Source organism: Gracilinanus agilis, chromosome X (genome assembly GCF_016433145.1).
Source record: "Gracilinanus agilis isolate LMUSP501 chromosome X, AgileGrace, whole genome shotgun sequence".
Lineage (NCBI taxonomy): Eukaryota > Metazoa > Chordata > Mammalia > Didelphimorphia > Didelphidae > Gracilinanus > Gracilinanus agilis.
Window position 1 is genome coordinate 31,633,627 of NC_058136.1, and position 17,892 is coordinate 31,651,518.

General features: G+C 44.9%; 1 protein-coding gene across 2 annotated transcripts in view; it reads left to right on the forward strand.

Moving 5' to 3' along the window:
* Positions 1 to 314: 314 nt before the first annotated feature.
* Positions 315 to 17,892, forward strand: part of HMGB3 (high mobility group box 3) — a 20,605-nt gene continuing 3,027 nt past the window's right edge. Inside the window, exons 1-4 of one of the 2 annotated variants that reach the window (XM_044682569.1) lie at positions 315 to 464; positions 1,207 to 1,346; positions 2,391 to 2,565; positions 4,819 to 5,877. In XM_044682569.1, coding sequence (XP_044538504.1) covers positions 315 to 464; positions 1,207 to 1,346; positions 2,391 to 2,565; positions 4,819 to 4,959 — 606 coding nt within the window. In that variant the 3' untranslated portion in view covers positions 4,960 to 5,877. Of the gene's footprint in view, positions 465 to 1,206; positions 1,347 to 2,390; positions 2,566 to 4,818; positions 5,878 to 17,892 lie in introns of those variants that run through there. The other variant, XM_044682570.1, reaches the window with a different exon arrangement.

Below are 17,892 nucleotides of genomic sequence, written 5' to 3' on the forward strand. Positions count from 1 at the left end.
TTCTCTTTCTCGGGCACCAATCTTTAGAAACTTTGTGGTTCAGGGTAGGAGTTCCAGCTATCACCATCCATGCCAGTGGAGATGCTCTGTGTATGACAAGCTGTTGTCAGTAGTGCTTTCTAGGTTCCCCATTCTAACCCAATCAGGTGGGCTGGTGGGGTCATTCCTTTGATTTTTCAGGACTGCTGCCTTCCCTGGAATTTTTTCTTCTTGTCGATCTAAAGAATTGGCTCACCTTTCTCTCTAGTAGGTGTCTGTAATTCTCCCTCATCAGCAATGATTCATGTTCTAAAACATCTTTTCCAGAGTTCACCATGGCTAAAGGTGACCCCAAGAAACCGAAGGGCAAGATGTCTGCTTATGCCTTCTTTGTGCAAACTTGCCGGGAAGAGCATAAGAAGAAGAACCCAGAGGTTCCTGTTAACTTTGCGGAATTTTCTAAAAAGTGCTCGGAGAGGTGGAAGGTACCTTATTGCATTGTTTTCCTTTGAGACGTTTCTAAAAAAAAAAAAAATGTTTTTTAAACTAAATCTGTTTTTCCATAGGATATATTCTGGGTCTGGAAACTCTATAGATGGAGGATAAATTAACTCATCTGTCATTTTGAATTGGGGGGGGGGGAGGTGCCTGAGCCATTGAGTTTAGTGACTTGACCAGAGGCACCACTCTGCTTTAGAAGTAGGACTTGAAACAGGCAGGCTATACTTCATTGATTTTAGTTCTAGTTAAGAGTACTTGGCGTCCCTTTGAGAAATAACTTTTTGCCTATAAGACCTGAATTTGACAAGCAGAGTACCTAGCAACATCAGGAAATTTTGCTGACACAATTATTTGAATATTTAATCCCATCCCCTAGGTCTCCTTCAACTGTTCTCTGGAAGGAAGAGGCTGGTGTCATAATTTGGAGTCAGGATCTGGGTTCTAATTTTGCCATTTAACTATACAATAATCTTGGGAGTCGTTTCTCTTCCTAAACCTCTCTTTCCCTCTCTATGAAATTAGAACTTGGACTAGAATACCTTGAAGAGTTCTTCCAACTCCAAATCTGTGATTTCAATCCCTCACGTATTTGGTTGTTTTTTTTTTTTGATCCAGTGCTAGAGACTTCAACATAGTAAAGGCTTAATGAATGCTTGTTGACTGACTTAGAGCAGCACCTTTAAATGGTTGTCTGGCCTTTGAACATGCCTTGTTTCTTCTTCTCAGACTATGTCCGGGAAAGAGAAATCCAAGTTTGATGAGATGGCAAAAGCTGATAAGGTACGATATGATAGAGAAATGAAGGACTATGGACCAGCAAAAGGTGGCAAGAAGAAGAAGGATCCTAATGCACCCAAAAGGCCCCCGTAAGTCATTTTGGAGCCTCTCCTATGTTTATCACAATTCTTAAGGTGCTTTTTTTCTTTCTAAAATTGTATTTTATCAATGGATAAGAAATCAGCACGGATTATGTATATTTTGAGCTGGAAGGAACTTTAAGGGATCATCTACCTTGACCAACACCCCCTCTATTCTAACAAAATGAGGCTCACATATCTCAGGAGCCTTGGAACTTGAGGGGCTTCCTGTTTGCAAATTTCAGTGCTCTATACCTGGCTTACAATGAGCTTATGTTTAAAAAAACATAATAATAATAATAATAATAATAATAATAATAAGTCTTGACTTATTAAACTCCAGGGCCTGTAGTATATTGGCTGCAGGTAGCCTAGGTGAGTAGCCTGGATTTGGAAGCCCAGGACCTTTTTGTTCTGTCTTTAAATTCTTGGGTACACAATAGGTCCTGAAATGATTGAGTACTTCTGGAACTTTTGCCAAGTCACTCTCTGGGCCTCTTTAACTTTTTGAATCTATGAAATGGGATTAGACTGCTCACCTTTCCTATCTTTAAATCTGATTCTACAGAGATACCTATCAGCCTAAGGCAAATTTTCTAAAGAGATTTTTGTTTGATTCTACCCCCTGTATCTTCCCTCTCCCAGGGAGCTATTTTAGATCTTGATGACATCATACTAAAGAATTAAAACATTTTTTAAAAAAGAAAAATTCAGTAAAATGGAGGGCCCCCACTCCCCCTCAACCCTGTAGTGACATGTCTCTTCTCATTTATGTTCTAATTAATATAGAAAATTTAACAAAGAACTAAGTTATTTACAAAGGAAATGGTTAAACTTTCTCTGGGAGTTCTTTTGGGGGACAATCTGGTAGAGGGAACCTTTTGAGAATTCTGGCACAGGTGTTCACAAAAAAAGAAGCTAGCCCTGAGACCTGTAGGACCCCCTTAAAACATAGAGGTTCAATAACTGGAGCCCCCAGGACTTTTTATTTTTTTATTTTTAAGCTCAAGCTCTCCTGAATGCTGATCTAAACTTGCTGACTTTTTCTCCAAGGTCTGGCTTCTTCCTCTTCTGTTCAGAGTTTCGTCCCAAGATCAAGTCTACAAACCCTGGCATATCCATTGGGGATGTGGCAAAGAAGCTTGGCGAAATGTGGAACAATCTCAGTGACAACGAGAAGCAACCTTACAATAATAAGGCAGCCAAACTGAAGGAGAAATATGAGAAGGTAAGAAGCTACACGTGCAGGCCCAGGGAGAGCTTGGGCTATTCACTTGGGGTGTAGAGAAGGGCTGGCCTTGGAGTCAGGAAGACCTGAGTTCAAGTCCTGCCTGACACATTCTAGCTGTGTGACCCTGAGTCAATCACCTGATCTCTCAGTGTATACCCCTCCCACGCCCATCCCCAGGCAACTCTCTAAGACTAGAACCTACAGGTAAGTTGCCAGCCTTCATCTCTGGAAGAAATGCCCTGCCATCTGTGAGATCACAGCTGAGGGCCAAAAAAAAGGAGGAAAAAATTTATGTCAAGAAACTTCGGATGGAAGCCCCTTCAATTTGTGCGAAGAGGTATCTGCTGCTGTAGTCTTATCTGGATAGTGCCAGAGTCTTCACTGGTTATCTTGTGTAATTGGGTTTTGTGTGTTTGGGAGAATAGTTCTGAGGGCCAATCATTATCTTTTTTTTTTTTTTTTTCCTTTTGACATTTAAAAGAAAAACTTAAAAAAATATCACTGCCACTCCCTCTAGCGACCTTCCTCTGTATACCCTTCTCCAAACCCCACAGAACCCTCCAACACTGAGCATGGCCGTATCCCCCATATCTGCTGATAGGAGGGAAGCAATCCTATGATACAAATTCCTACGATATAAAATTGGAATTGTCTCGGTCTACCCTAGTGGTTTTGGCGTAGTGGATAGGGTGTCGATTAGACTTGGAGTCCGGAAGACCCGAGTCAAATCCAACTTTAGACACTTAACTGATGTGTGATCCTGGGCAAGTCAGTTAACCTTATCCATAAAACGAGGGGGGTTGGATTGGGGACCTTTAAGGTTCCTTCAACTCTAAAGAATGCAATCCTGTCGCTTGCCTTGTATTTAGTAGTTCACTGAAGCCACAGTCACTGCACGGTTGACCTCGATCGTAAGATCTGTAATGGAAACTTGCTTTTAGATTTTGTGGGATTCCTTCTTCCTTCCGTTCCTCTCCCCCTTTTTGTAAATGCTGGCTAGCCAAGGATTTACTAGGTACGCTAGCCGTGAGCGGCATTGGTTTTATGGTGTTCTGCAAAAGAGATCAAGTATCTTTTAATATTTGTGAGCTCCTTACAAGAATTCAATTAGAGATCTGGGCAAAAAAAAAAAAAACCAGACAGGCTAAACTAAATTCATAGCTCTAAGACAGTGTCATGAATGTGCTGGGTGGGGGGTAGTGTGTGTGTGTGTGTGTGTGTGTGTGTGTATATGTGAATATATGTACGTGTGTGATCAAAAACCAGTTTAGCCAAGTATGTGGTGGGGTCGTGCTTCTTCCCAGAGGTTGGCCACAGCAACACATGGAGACTCTTCCCAAAAAGGGAAAAGGGAGGGAGTCTGCCTGCTTCCTTTGCCTTCATGAAATCATAGTACTGAGAAATCTTCAATTTTCTTTAAAAAAAATTGCTATCTTGTCTTTTCCATTATCTTCCTTTTCAACGAGAGAACACTATGATGTAGTAGTAGTAGTAGTAGTATTAGTATTAGTAGTAGTAGTAGTAGTAGTAATAGCTGGCCTTGAAGCAAGGAAGACCCAAGTTCAAGTCCTTTTTCTTATCCATACTTGTTGTGTGACCCTGGGCAAGTCTTACTAGGATGAAAAATAGAAGGGAAAGTGGCAAGCTGCTTTGGTAAAGGGAGCCCCCTCACCTGGGGGTTCCTTATACCAATGAAATGGCAGGTCCAGTTTCTATTTCTATCCCCTTCTATTCAGAGAGAGGGAGAGAGAGATTTACCACAAGAATAAATAAGAAAGAAGAAATGGCAGTGCAGCAGGACTACCATATTGGGTGTGACAGACCGTATATGCCCTGTTCCACTCTCTTAGTTCCCACCTCGGCCAAGAAGGAAGGGAGATGTCCTTCAATAACCTTTTCTCAAGCAAATGAGTTTATTGTAGTGTTTGCTGCCTTTCCTCCAAGGCAAAAAAAAGCTGTTGGGTACAAGTGTCATTTTTATCTTACCCCCAGATTGATCTGGGGCAGTGGAATGAGCCCTGGACCAAAGGCCTGAAACTTAGCTCTGGCCGGCTCCACTGTGGTGTAACTTTGGGCACACCCCTCAGCTCCTGGGAGTTTGGGGCTGGGGGCTGATGTGCCACACTGACCTCTAAGGTCCAGGCCAGGCCAGCCGGATGCTCTCCTTACCCACACACACTTGGATGAAAGTAAGACCCACTGGTGGTGAGCTTGTCGATTTCAATGGCGCCCCCTCTCTACTCCTTCTAGGATGTCGCAGATTATAAGTCGAAAGGGAAGTTCGATGGGGCAAAGGGGGCGGCTAAAGCTGCCCGGAAAAAGGTAGAGGAGGAAGACGAGGAGGACGAGGAAGACGAGGAGGAGGAGGAGGATGAAGAAGATGACGAATGAAACTGTACCATATTCTGTCTCCATGTGAATACCATAGAGTAGGGGAAACACCATAAATGAAACACCTCCTTTGTGATGGTGTCGATTGCCCTCATTAGGCTTAATTGGCTTCTGATCACATAGCTTCTCAAAAGTGCTTCTAGATAGACATTGTAACTGGTTTCCATGAAGTGGCCATGGGTATCTCGGAGCACCCAGAAACTGTATCAAAGTTGTACATATTTCCAAACATTTTTAAAAATGAAAAGGCGTTCTCGTGTTCTCCTCACTCTGTGTGCACTTTTGTCGTTGGTGTAAAAGCATTTACAAATGTTTCAGGCATTTTTTTTTTTTAATTTGTAAGGTGGTGTTTAACTATATGGTTACTGGCTAGAAATTTGAGTTATAAACTGTACATATCTTTAGTTTGTAAAAACAACAAAAAACCCCACACCCCTAGCCACATTCTTGGGGTCCAGGCTTGAGGGGGCATGAGGCTTGGCTGCCTTTCCTAGGGAGCTGCAACTCAAAGCCTACACTGTGAGGGTAGATCGCAGGTATACTGACTGCAGTGGGTGTCCATTTAGTTAAAAAGTTGTCTTTCTGTATATATAGTGGAATAGCACCCTGCTCCCATTCTTAGGTGTCGAAAGTGGGGGGTGGGGGTCAGCTGGCATGAGAAAAGTGTCTGGATTTTTGGTTTTCTTTTTAGTTGAAGTGCAGTAGTTTTAAATGGAAAAAACTGTAGAGCTCTGCCTTGTTTAAGTCAAACAGAAAGCCAGGCCGATGATGCGAGGGGAAAAAAGATAAAGCCTGTCCTTGAATACAATTTGGAATGTTTTGGGGTTTTTTTTTTTTGTATGTTTAGAATGCTGAAATGTCTTTTGAAGCAAAATAAACAGTATTACACTTTTAAAAACCGTTCTTGACACCATTCAGAATTTCTGGGTTTCAAGCTGACTTAAAAGCCCCAAACAAAACAGTACTTTGCAAGACAGACCAGGATCCCCAGAAGTCTGGTCGCCACAGATATTTTCTCCTTGTTCTCTCTCCCCACACCCCCTCCCCACCCTCCATTTCAAAAACTGAACCAAGGAACCAAATCTGAGCCTTGATGGGAGTGTCTGCTTTAAGCTACTTGCTCATTTAGATTATTGATCTCGAAGTAGCATTAAGCAAGTCTGAGCTTACTTGGACAGTGGGGTGGTGACCATTCATTCCTGGCCTCTCAGGTCTGAAAGCTACAGCATTTAAGAATCCTGAAAAGCAGGTGGGGAGGTTTTAGGCTGCTCCCACTGAACTGGGTTTTGGCTCCCCCACCCCATCTCTTCTCTGGTTAAGTTGGGTGTGCATTGCTATTTGTACTAAAACGTGCCTTTTTAAGTTTTTTTAGTACTGCTTCAAACTCATTAGGGGGGGGGGGCTCTCCTTCCTGCCTCCCCTCGGTTTTGGTATAGCACTCAAGTTTTTGTCCAGAGAAACACTAGAAGCCTCTCTTCAGCTCTACCAACTTCTAGGGGGAGGGATAGCATAGCTTCTTCTCAAGTCTTCTGGGAGAAAGCTCCTGGTAGCCACCATTTCTATCTGGAAAGGGTAATTATGGCCTCTTTAAGTTGTGGCATAACCTCTTTCCCCACCCCGGCTCCCCCCGTCAATATAGGTAGGAGTACTTGGGACCTGTAAGGGAGACCCTGCAGCAAGTGCACGTCCCTCAAATGGGATGCCTTCCCCCAATTGGCCCACTTCCTTTTAGTCATTAAAGATGTGTAGAAAATAAAAATGATACCAGACATCTGTGATGTCTGGACTCCTTCCTTGTCATGTGAACGGAGAATAGATTCAAAGCTCAAGTGATTAGTTCTTAAACTGCTGTTGGCTGGCAAGTTGTCTAAAATTGATCAGGGGGTTTAGGGTTAGTGTCAGGTAGGGAGGGGATGGCTAGAAGTACCCAAGTGTGTGGTGAGAGACAAGGTCAGGCTCTGGAAGGGTGGACTTCTTTTGGTTTTGGGCACAGACTGCCCAGCAGATTGGATTAAAATTGGAGGTGTTCATCTGAAGTGTCCTATTTGTGTGGAGGCAACCTTTCTTACAGGAATCTTTAAGACAGATTTTAAGCTTTTAAAAGTGTAATCAGGTGGTCACTTTTCAGTAAAACAGTTTTAAGTCAGGGAATAGCAGTGTGGCCTGTTTTCTGTGGTCTTGTTCTCCCCTACCCTCCTGCAGGTCTTTTATTCTAAAAGTTGGTCAAGTGGTCTTTTGTTGATGGTTTTTCCTTTGTACTGGGACAGTATTTCCCTACATCCTAAATTCTGGTAAAGGCTTATGGTTGTTTTGTCTTGTGGAGATGAGCCATTCTGACCACTGTGGTCACCTGTGGAGCCTCTGTAAGTTAGAACGCAGTATGTGTCAAATTCAGACCTAGCGCCATTAAGGGGTTTGGCTGCTGAGTGCATGGTTGGAGGCATATTCTCTAACCCTCTCCCATGAGAAAGACCTCCTTTCTCTCACTGTAACACCTCCCTCATTCCCCCCCACCTCTTTTTGCAGGTATTGATTGAGCTTTAGGGGGTGTGGCATCAAGGACTAAAGAGATGCTAGGTCCCTCTGCCTCCATGTTTACATAATTGCATTTTCCGGCCCTGACTGAAAAACCCAAGGTCCAAGTCTCAGGAGGAGACAAAGCCAAGGGGCTAGGGATGGGCAATTGTTTAGAAATGGGGCATGAGGTGGGCAATGTGACACGTCTGGTTTTACATCTGAGGAGTAGCTGATTTGAAGGATGCCCCATAGCCTCCCCTGTGATTTGTGCCTCAGTCAGCTTCGGGCCCATCAGGTCTACAAAGTGAGGGTATTGGACTGACCAGATGACCTGTCCCTTTCAGCTGTCTTTTGATCCTGTGTTGACTTGTCCTTGAGTTGTCATTTTAGGTTGTAAAACTACAAGCCTCTGGAGATGTTCAGGGCAGAAATGGGGCTTGTCAATAAAGTGCACCTGAAAAAGGCACCTCTCATGTGGCCCAAGTTAGGTTCATTCCCCATCTGCCCCCACCCTCTATTTTGTCTAGCTCACTGTAAACTGCTAATGTGTTGAGGGGTTCTAAAGACCAACTGGAAGATACATTTCCAGTAGCTATTGGGATGGGGGCTTGCGAAAGAGATTTCTTCCAAATTAAACCTAGTCAAGGAATTGAGGAAAAACATTTGCTTATCAGAGGAATTATTCTTCTTATCTCCTAACCCCTGTTTGTAAGGGCTAGGTCTGCTTCATTGTTTTTTTGCAATGCTAACCTGTTTACCCATAGGTGCACCCTCAATACTTTTAGTCTCTAATACTATTTTCTCCCCAGTCTGCTTCTCTCACCTCCTTCCTCCTCTGAACAAGGTCTGATTTGGGGGGGGGGGGGCGGCGGGGAAACAAACACTAAAAACAACAAACCTGGCCTTGATGATGTAGCAACTGTTGTCAAAAGTGTCTCTCCCATGTTTATGTTTTTTGTCAAAAAGTGTATCTAGGGACCTTTTTGGATGCATTCATTTTCTGTAATAAAGTTTATTAATCAGTCTTCCCAAAAAGAAATCTGGTGAAATGAGTGTGCTGGGAACCTGGGAGGTGGGGGGGGGGGTGGCTTGAAAGGCTGGACTTTAGTCCCTGACAACCCCTGGTTGAGGGGTAGGGAGGCATTACGATGATAATTAAGGTTTTAGAGGCCTATAACTCAACATAATGAAGATGGTACAGTTAAGCTACAACTGAGAAAGCCCACACTTTGAAAGTAACTGCTGGCTCAATGCGGGTGGGTGACCCATCAGAAACTGAAGAATGCAGAAACCATTTTTGATTTGGGGGGTGAGGAGGGGTGCGGGAGTGTGCCTGTGTGTGCCCATGTGTATGTGCTCTGTCCCCGATCAGACTTGCTCTCTAGGTTTAGGCAGGCAAACTCTAGAGCCGGGCCTTGGGTGGGGAGGAATTCTCTGTGTACACCCCTCTCCCTCAAGGGGAAAAGGGTAGTTCTTGTATTAAGGCATTTCCAATGCAGATCTGAGGCCACTGAGGGTCAGTTACTTAGAGAGGTGTCATAGGCTGGACTTCCTTACTCCAGGCCACCTCTTTCTCCATAATCCCATATCCCCACCTTCCTTAAAATGGACTTTTTAAGGTTGGAATCCCAGGAGGGGCTTCCAGCTTATCTAGTTCAATCACTTTTGGTATGGAGAGATAAGAGGAGATTTAGAAAGCCCAGGCCTACTTCAGGGCAGGCTTGTAATGATGGATAAGCTGGGCATGGGGAAGAGGAGAAACTCATCTGAGATGAAGCTCTTTCTATGGGCCAGTGGCCATTCCATGGAAGTTTTGGGAGCAGGATTGGAGAAGGGGATCTATATACTCATTTAAGTCCCTTCTTTGTACCTCAGTTTCCAACCCTGTCAAATGAAGAGGATAAATAAGGAGTTAGGATAATAGATTTAGAGCTAGAAAGGAAGTATATGTAGGAAGCTAGGAGCAGAGGGAAAGGGAGGCAAAAGGAAGCCAACCTGGTCTTCTGGAAATTACTTACCAGATTTTCTTGGACTGGGGCTTTGTACTCAAAGAAATACAAGTCCAGGAAGCCATTTAGAACCCTAAGAAGTCCTAAACCTTTGTGGAATTTATGGATTGGAAATCTGCTAGGCTTGCCTCTAGGTCCCCATCAATCTTATTAGCCATGTGACTGAGGACTGCCCTCTAAGCTTGTTTATTCTTGTCTAAAACAGAGATAGGATAGAGATACAGAGAACTTTTTGGTGAGCCTGACAAGGCAGGTTAGCATCTTCTCTGCAGCCCAGTCTTGTACTGGCCTAGAGCACTAACAAATCCTATGACTTGTCCAAGATCACATAGCCATTATGTGGCAGGAGGAAAGGGAATCCAGATCTTTTTTTTCCCTGGGGCCTGCTATCTGTCTTGAGATCATCTCACACTTAAAATGGTACTTGCAAAACACAAATACCTTATACCACCTCAGGAGGTGGGTGTTACTATCCCTACTTTATAATTGAGGAAACTGAGGCAGGCAGACCAAAGAACTTTCTCAGGATCACACTGCTGGTTAAGTGTCTGTGGTTAGACTTGAACTCAGGTCTTCCTGACTCCAAGCCACCTAGCTGGCATATGCAAAATAGATGAAAACTTTCTTAAAGCTGGGGGAGGCTTTCTCACTCTTGAGAGGAAGAAGTGAAGAGGGAGGAAATACATTCTAAGAATGGGGGGAGGCTGCCAGTGCAAAGGAATGGAGGAGGAGCATCTGCAAGAGGAAGACCCAAGTCATTCAGTATGGCTGGAACTTAGAGTATGGATAGAAATTGACATAGGGATGCTGTCAGTGGAAACCAATGTCAAAGAGGGGCCTAGGACAGAAGCTTGAGGCACCCCGTGGTTAGGGGGGGGTGACCTAGATGGAGACTGAGGAGTGGTCAGGAGGCAAAACCAAGAGAAATCAGGGCCATGAAAACTGGGAGAGAAGCAAAGGGTGAGTGATAGTATTACAGGCTATGGAGAGTTCAAACCGGATGAGGATTGAGTTCCTCTGCAAGGATTTGAAGGGCTGCCATGTGCAAGAGGAATTAACATTGTTCTGCTTGGCCCTGGAGGGCAGTTCTAGGAGTGATGGGTGGAACTTGCTGTGAGGCCCATTCCAGCTTGGTATAAGGACAAAACTCTCCCAAAGGAGAGTGGGGTGGCTGCTCCCTCACCCAGAGGCTCACTGAAGGATGTCATTGAGGTCCCTTCTGGCTCAAGACTGGGTGACGGCAAGGGCCCAACTGCAAATTCTGGTCCATCATTCCCCCATCTTTTTTTCTTCACTCTGTTTCCCTCCTGCTCGTCTCTATATCTCACAGTTTTTGTTTATAAAGCCTCTTCTTGGTCTTGTTTCGTTTTGGAGACAGTTTGGGAGTTCTTTGCTTGAGCCTGTTTCCCCATAGAAACAAAGTTAACAAATGGTGGTCAGGTTCCCAGGCACCCATTGAGTCCACAGTGTAGTTGAATGCTAATAGGTTGATTTAATGACAGTTGGCCACCATGTACAACAGTGATCCTGGTGGGAGTGACTCAGTGCCGGATCTGACCCTGGGGCCTCCCAATGCAGTCCTGACTGCTGGTTTCTGAAACCCTAGGGATAGCATCCAAGGGAGCTATGACCTGGACATAAGGGAGGGGTTAGGGATCCAATCTGGGGCTTCTGTGGGGCAAAAGGGAGGGGAGAGAAGTTTGATGGCAGATCCTGGCCTGGGAATCTATTCTACCATAAGAACTCTTTGTGATTGGGCATTTCACACTGAATAGAATTTTGAAACATGCCTACTTGTCCATTCAATACTAATCCACTGTATGGTCAGGGTATTCCCCTACAAAATGAAAATCATAGAATTGTGGATTTAGGGCCAAAAAGGTGTCTTTGAGATGATCTAGTCCAACTCCCTCATTTTTCAACTAAGGAAACAGATGAAAAGAGAAATGACTTGTCTAAGGTCATATAGGTAATAAATTATCTTCCTAAACTCTTGGCTTTTCTTTTTCTTTGGGGGCTGCTACAGCTTCCTGGGTGATATCATCATCTGGTTAACTCTGAAGGGAGTAGACTGTGTGTGGTCCTAATCCTGACACGGGGTAACTGTGGGGCAGAATGTTAAGAGGGAATGGGAGCAGACAGGCTGAAAAATGGACCTCATTGGCAAGGACTGGGCGTCACATTTTGGGTTTTGCTGTTTGTTGCGAACAAATAAATCACTTTGTCTCATTTGGGCCTCAGTCTCCTCATCTGTAAAGTCACTATCCTCACAGCTGAGAGAATGAGTGTTTGCCAAGTGCCTTGCACAGATGATCTCGTTGGCCTTGAAAATGGGGGTGGCATCGTGCGTCTTCACATTCCCATTTTGTAAGAGATGACAAAATTTCTCCTTGAGGGGAAGGGAAGACTACATTGTGCCAGGCACTGAGCTAAGCCTGTAAAATTATCTCGTTTAAGCCTTACAACAGTCCTGAGAAGGAATTGCTGTCATCCCCATTTTATAGGTGAGGAAATGGAAGGCAGACAAAAGTGAAGTAACTTGCCCAGAGCCACATTGCTAATAAATGTCTGCATCTGGGTTTGCATTTAGGCCTTTCTGTCTCTGGGCCCTACCCTTTACCCACTGCACCACCCAGCTATCTTTTAAGAGCATGTGCTTGCTTAGAGTTCTAAACTGCAATAGGATTGAAGCTGATCTGGGGCTCCTTCCAAATCCAGGATCAAAATGATGAGCCTAAGGAGGGGCCCACTGGCTCAGGCTGGAAAAGATGAACTTGGACAGCAAATAAGAAAGTAGTGGCCACAATTGAAGGTCATAAACAACAACAAAATAAAGCTGAATATCTGGTGGCTACAATTTAAAAAAAAAAAAAAAAAAAGTAGGCTTGGGCTCTCATGAATGGCTACTGCACTTCTGGACACCCAATCTCAAAAGGGGGAAAAAACCCAAATGAAAACAAAAAATTCATGGGAGCTTTCTATACCTGAGGCCCAGTATTCAACAGGAAGCCTTGTCTCTATCAAATGAAGCTATGCTTCCTCCCAAACCCATCCCTGCTCAAATCTGGTTTGATACTGAGTGCAGGAACCACCCCCTGAACATACACATATGTACATATATGGTCCTTTCAGGGAGGGCTTTTGGAATGTGAACTGTATTTTAGTATTAGGAGAGGCATCAGTGGCATCTGGCTTAAGCATGCTCCAACGGTATTCCCCTCCATGATACGTCCTCCAAATAATCATCTGGCTTTCAGGAAAGGTTCAGTCCATTTTGGGACCACTAAATTTGATTTCCACCAGAGATATTTCTCTATGGGACTTCTGCTATTCTCAGGTCTGCCTTCCGAAGGTTTGGTCTCAGCTTTCTCATCTTTAAAATGGGGATAATAATGGTACCTAGTTGAATAACATTTACTTTGCATGTCTTAAAGCACCATATAAATGCTAGTTACAAGTTTGCTGTAAGATGATTGCTATTATCCTCATTTTATAGATGAGTTTAGGGTTAGGGTTAAGCAACTTGCCCAGTGCCACACAGCTAGGAAGCATCTGAGGTAGGGCCCCATCTCCGTACCAGTCTAGGATTTGGTCCACTATACCCTCTCTCTGCCTGAGGACTACAGAACATCACCATGAGATTGGTTAACTGGTCAGGGACTCCAGAGGAATGTCATATTTGAGGCTTGGAGGAGGGTGTGCATGAGAGCTCCCTAGACTTCAATAGCATTTACCCAAGGGCTGTATGTGTCACATCGTCCCCAGGATTTAGAGAAGACTTGTCCTTACCTTAATACAGCTTACAGGCAAGTAGGAGACTTCAGTTCCAGTTCCCTAAAGAGATCTTGTGAAAGTACTAACAGAACCATCTTGATTTTCATGTCTTTCTGTGAACTCTTGTTCCCGTGGCTTTTAACTTTATGTAGTCCTTGTGAGCAGAGGCAGTGACATCATGGCTAAGGATGGTAGGCCCAGAGTCAGAAAGACCTGGGCTCAGATTTCACCTCTGACACTTGGCTTTGAGACCCTGGGCAAGTCACTTTACTTTTCAGATTCTGTTTCTTGATCTGCAAAATGGAGTATTCTGAGGCTCAGGTGAGACTGTAGGTATAGTGTGTTATGAATGCTGCAGGGCTACCTAAATGACAACTGTTATTAAAAACAGGGTCCCACAACTAGTCTCATGTTACAGAGGTCTCTGGAAGTCTATTCTGATGCCTTGGCCATTATGGAAAACAACTGGGCCGGCTTTCTAAGGGCTAGTGGCCACAAAATTATTAGGCCTCTTGCCCTTTGGAATTACCCTCCGATCATCTCTGTAACAGGCAACAAAGAGAGTACCCTCCCTTATAAGAAAAATGGTAATAAACACAGAGTGATTTTGAATAAATGACTTCTTAGCCACTGTAGCCCTCAGTTGCTTTGTCTATTAAGTAGCCTGAATGAGGCATTAGATTCCCAGTCAGAAGGCCTGGGTTCACATTCTGTCTCGGACGATCGTTAGCTCTGTGACTTTTTGGGAATTCTGAGCCTCTGGTAAATCTCTAGTACTTGAAGTTAAGAGATAGAGATGGGTAGGATCTGGTTTCTGGCAGTCAGTTGAAAAGCCTTCATCCACAATACCTACCATGTGCCAGAATCTGTGCTAAGCACTGGAGATAAGCCAACAAGGCCACAGGCAGTCCTGCTCCTAAGGAGCTCACAGTGTAATAGGGGACACATCCTACAAACAAGATCCAGATAGTAACTAGGGATGAGCAACCAAGGGAAGGCAGCAGCATTGAGGCAGGGCTGGGAAAGGCTTCTCATAGGTGGTGGGGTTTTAGCCAGGCCAGCGAAAATGGAGTCAGGAGAGAGTCTACTATCTAAGGAGCAGCAGAGAGACCCAGGTGACAGGATTGCAAAGTATAAGCAGACAGGAAAGCTGTGCATGTGTGGCAGCAGGATGTGACGGGCTTTGATGGACAAATAGAGGATTTCCAATGGCATCAACTGTAGAGTCATGTGGCAGTCTCCTACTTCAGGAAGGTCACTGTTGGCTGAAATGGAGGACAGATAGGAGTAGGTAGAGAAACCAGAGGCAGGGAGCCTACTGAAAAGTCCAGGACTGACCGGATAAGAACCAGTACCAGGTTAGTGCCAGAAGCAGACATGTGAGAGAAGACGGGAAGGCAGAATCAATAGCAAGATTGCAGTTTGGGAGACAGGGTGGAGAACGAAGATGAAATGAAGCCTGGGTATTGGGAGGGTGGTGTGGTACCCCCAGCAATAATGTGTAAGTTAGAAAGGAGGGAAGATCTGAGGAGGAGTTTGGAGATGAAAGCTTTAGAGAGGGCAAGTGACCAGGTCATAGCTGCTCAGTGCCTGTAAGTGGCCCAAAAGGGGGCCGTGGCTTCAGTTTAAAGCTGTCTCCCCCAAATGAGATGTGGCGCCTGGCCCCAAGATAACCACTTTTTGAGTTCAATTTGATTTCATTCATAATAGGCCATCAGGATGGCCCATTAGATGCCAGCTTTGTGCGAGTTCCTTGAGATACAAAGACAAAAACAAAACCTAGTCTAACTGGGAGGACACGGGACGTGTACAAGGAAGCAAACACAAAGTGTGTTCATAGCTATCAATGGCAATTTCAAGATGGGGTGAGGATAGGACGAGCTCGTGTAGGTAAGAGATGGCCCCTCAGCTCCATTTTGAAAGAAGTTAGGAATTCTGCTCATCTGGGAGAGAGGAAAGAGATAGAATTCTATAGCAACCCCCAAGCCAGGAACACTCAGGACACTATGTATTCTGGAGCAGAAAGACTTATAAATAGGGCCTTTGGATCTGGGAGTTCCACCAAGGACCAGTGAATTTTTGGTGGACTTTGGCCTTGAATAGAAAAAATAATTGAACATTTCAGCTTAAACATTCCTTTGTCTTGCATTTTAAAAACATGAGCCCTTACCCTCTGTCTTAGAATCCATAGTGTGTTGATTCCAAGGCAAAGGAGCAATAAGGGTTAAGTGACTTGTTCAGGGTCAAACAGCTAGGAAGTATGTGAGGCCAAATTTGAACCCAGGACCTCCCAGTCTCTAGGCCTGGCTTTCAGTCCACTGAGCCACCTAACTGACCCTTTTCCTGCATTTATACAACTTACTGTATGCCTTTGCTGCTAGTAGCCCTGGGGAGGATGGTTACCTTTTATGATTTGAAATTGCGATCACTTAATTTTGACAGATGCTTTAATTCTTCATGAGACTGCTTAGCATTCTGGATCTCTTGTGATGAATGAGCCCATTTCCACCCCCTCCAAGTATAGCCTTGACTGCAGCCCATGTTTACAGTGGGGCTTTTATCAGGCAAGAAACTCCCCAAAATGTTTTGTTTGGGTTGATGGGCTATAATATTTGCCCAGTTCTTCTAGGCTCCTTTGGCCTTCTTCTGAAACACATTTTTACCATTAAAAATCATCCTTTTTCTCGCCTTTAGTTTTCCAATATTCTACACTCATTTTTAAAACCATGGATCTGAGGACTTACACCTCAAAGGTTACTGATCCCAGGTCATGGTTTGAGACTTTTCCTGTTGTGTACTTCCCCGCCGCCCCCCAAGACCTTGAAACCTGTCTTCTGCAAGATCGTGCTGTTGACTCCTCATCTCAGTCCTCTGTATTGGCTCCTTGGTGGAAGAGTGCTAAGGGTGGGCAATGGGGGGGTCAAGTGACTTGCCCAGGGTCACACAGCTGGGAAGTGTCTGAGGCTGGATTTGAACCTAGGACCTGGCTGTGGCCTTTCAAAGAGGAAGTCCTTCAAACTTTTGCTAACCTTTGTGAAAGCCTTTCCAGTCTTCTCATATGCTCCTCCCCTCTACCCATTCTGTGATGTAACCATATTGGCCCACCTCCCAATCACTTCTTGTTCCTTTCCACTGGCTGGCCCCCTTGCCTAGAATGCTCTCTCCCTTGACTTCTGCTTCTTCCAATCTCAGTCACCATCTCGTACAAGAGGAGCCTTTCCTGGTCCGGCCGTGCCCATTCCCCTTCCCCAAATGGCCAACTGTCCCAAGGTTACCTTCTGAATGGATTCCCCCAGTAGAATGTGAGCTCCTTGAAGGCCGACAGTTTTAGCCCTTCTTTGGATCTCGAATGCTCACTTAGCGCAGTGCCTAGCACACAGTAAATGGCATGGTTTCCCCTTCTGTCTGGCAAACGGGCATCTACTTCATTTGCCTCTAGGCTTTGACCAGTCTGCCTTGGGCTCTTTGGGGATCCTGGCCCTTCCAGGTCTAAAGAGCTGGCTAAAGCCAAACCACACCTGATGGCCACCCTCTCGGTGATGAGCCTTTGCAGTAGGTAACGTGGATCTTTGGCAGCCAAGCTCGACTTCTACCTTTAAGAAACAATTCCCGCTTTTTCTGAACCTAACAAACACCATAGCGAGTGAGTCAATGGGTATTCCATCTACCTAGGGCAGGAGCGGGATTGCAATGGGAACTGTCCATCTCTGTTCTGTACCTAGAAATCCAGCCTGGAGTGTTCCACATTGTCCTGCTTATTTGTCTGTGCTTCCTCTGTTCTCTCTGCATTTAACAAATGCCTCAACAACCTTTCCTTTCCTTTTCCCCCGCCTTCCCTTTTCTGTCCTCTTTGGCTGGGAACATAAGTCTTTGGAATACTGGAGGGACCCCCAACTCCACCATGAGGCCCTGGAATAGGACTTGGCAGGAAAAGACTAGAAAGGGCTGGAGGCTGCTCTGAGGAACTGCTTGGTCCTTGGCATCACCATAATTCCCATGCTGGAGAACTTGGGGCCATGAGAATGCGACCTGGAGACATGCATTCGAATCCTAGCTCTGACACTTACCAGTGGTGGGTCCAGGGATGAAACCTTCTAAGCCTCAGCAGCTTCCTCCGTAAAATGGGAAAGATAAGTAACTCACCAGTGGTTTCCTTGGAAAGCTTTTTGCAAACCTTTAAGTGTCATTGATATTCAGTTCTCCTGACTCCTTTTACATTAGAGGAAACTGAGGCAGCTGATCGGTTACTATTTTTAGTGCCACTAACTCATTTTATATTTGAAGGACTGCCCAGAGGGATCAGGGAAATTGGTTATGATCCTTAGTACTAGTGATTAACCCCCTACCCATTCAAGGAGGGGAAGTGGTGGAGGCCCAGGGGGCTTCTTGTTTCTTCTACCCACTCATTTTATTGACCATCAACTGAGGGGAGGGACTAGACTAGGGATTTTAGCTGGGGTTAGGAGGAAGCTGAGAGAGGGCACGGGGATGAAAATGCCTGGGGACTGGGGTGGGGCAAGGAAAATAAGGAGGACTGTGTCATTGATGGGGGAGGAAGAGAGAGGGGAGGAGGGAAGGAAGGGGAAAGGCAAGAGAAAGAGAAGGCAGGGAAGAGTAAGGGGGAGAAGAGGGG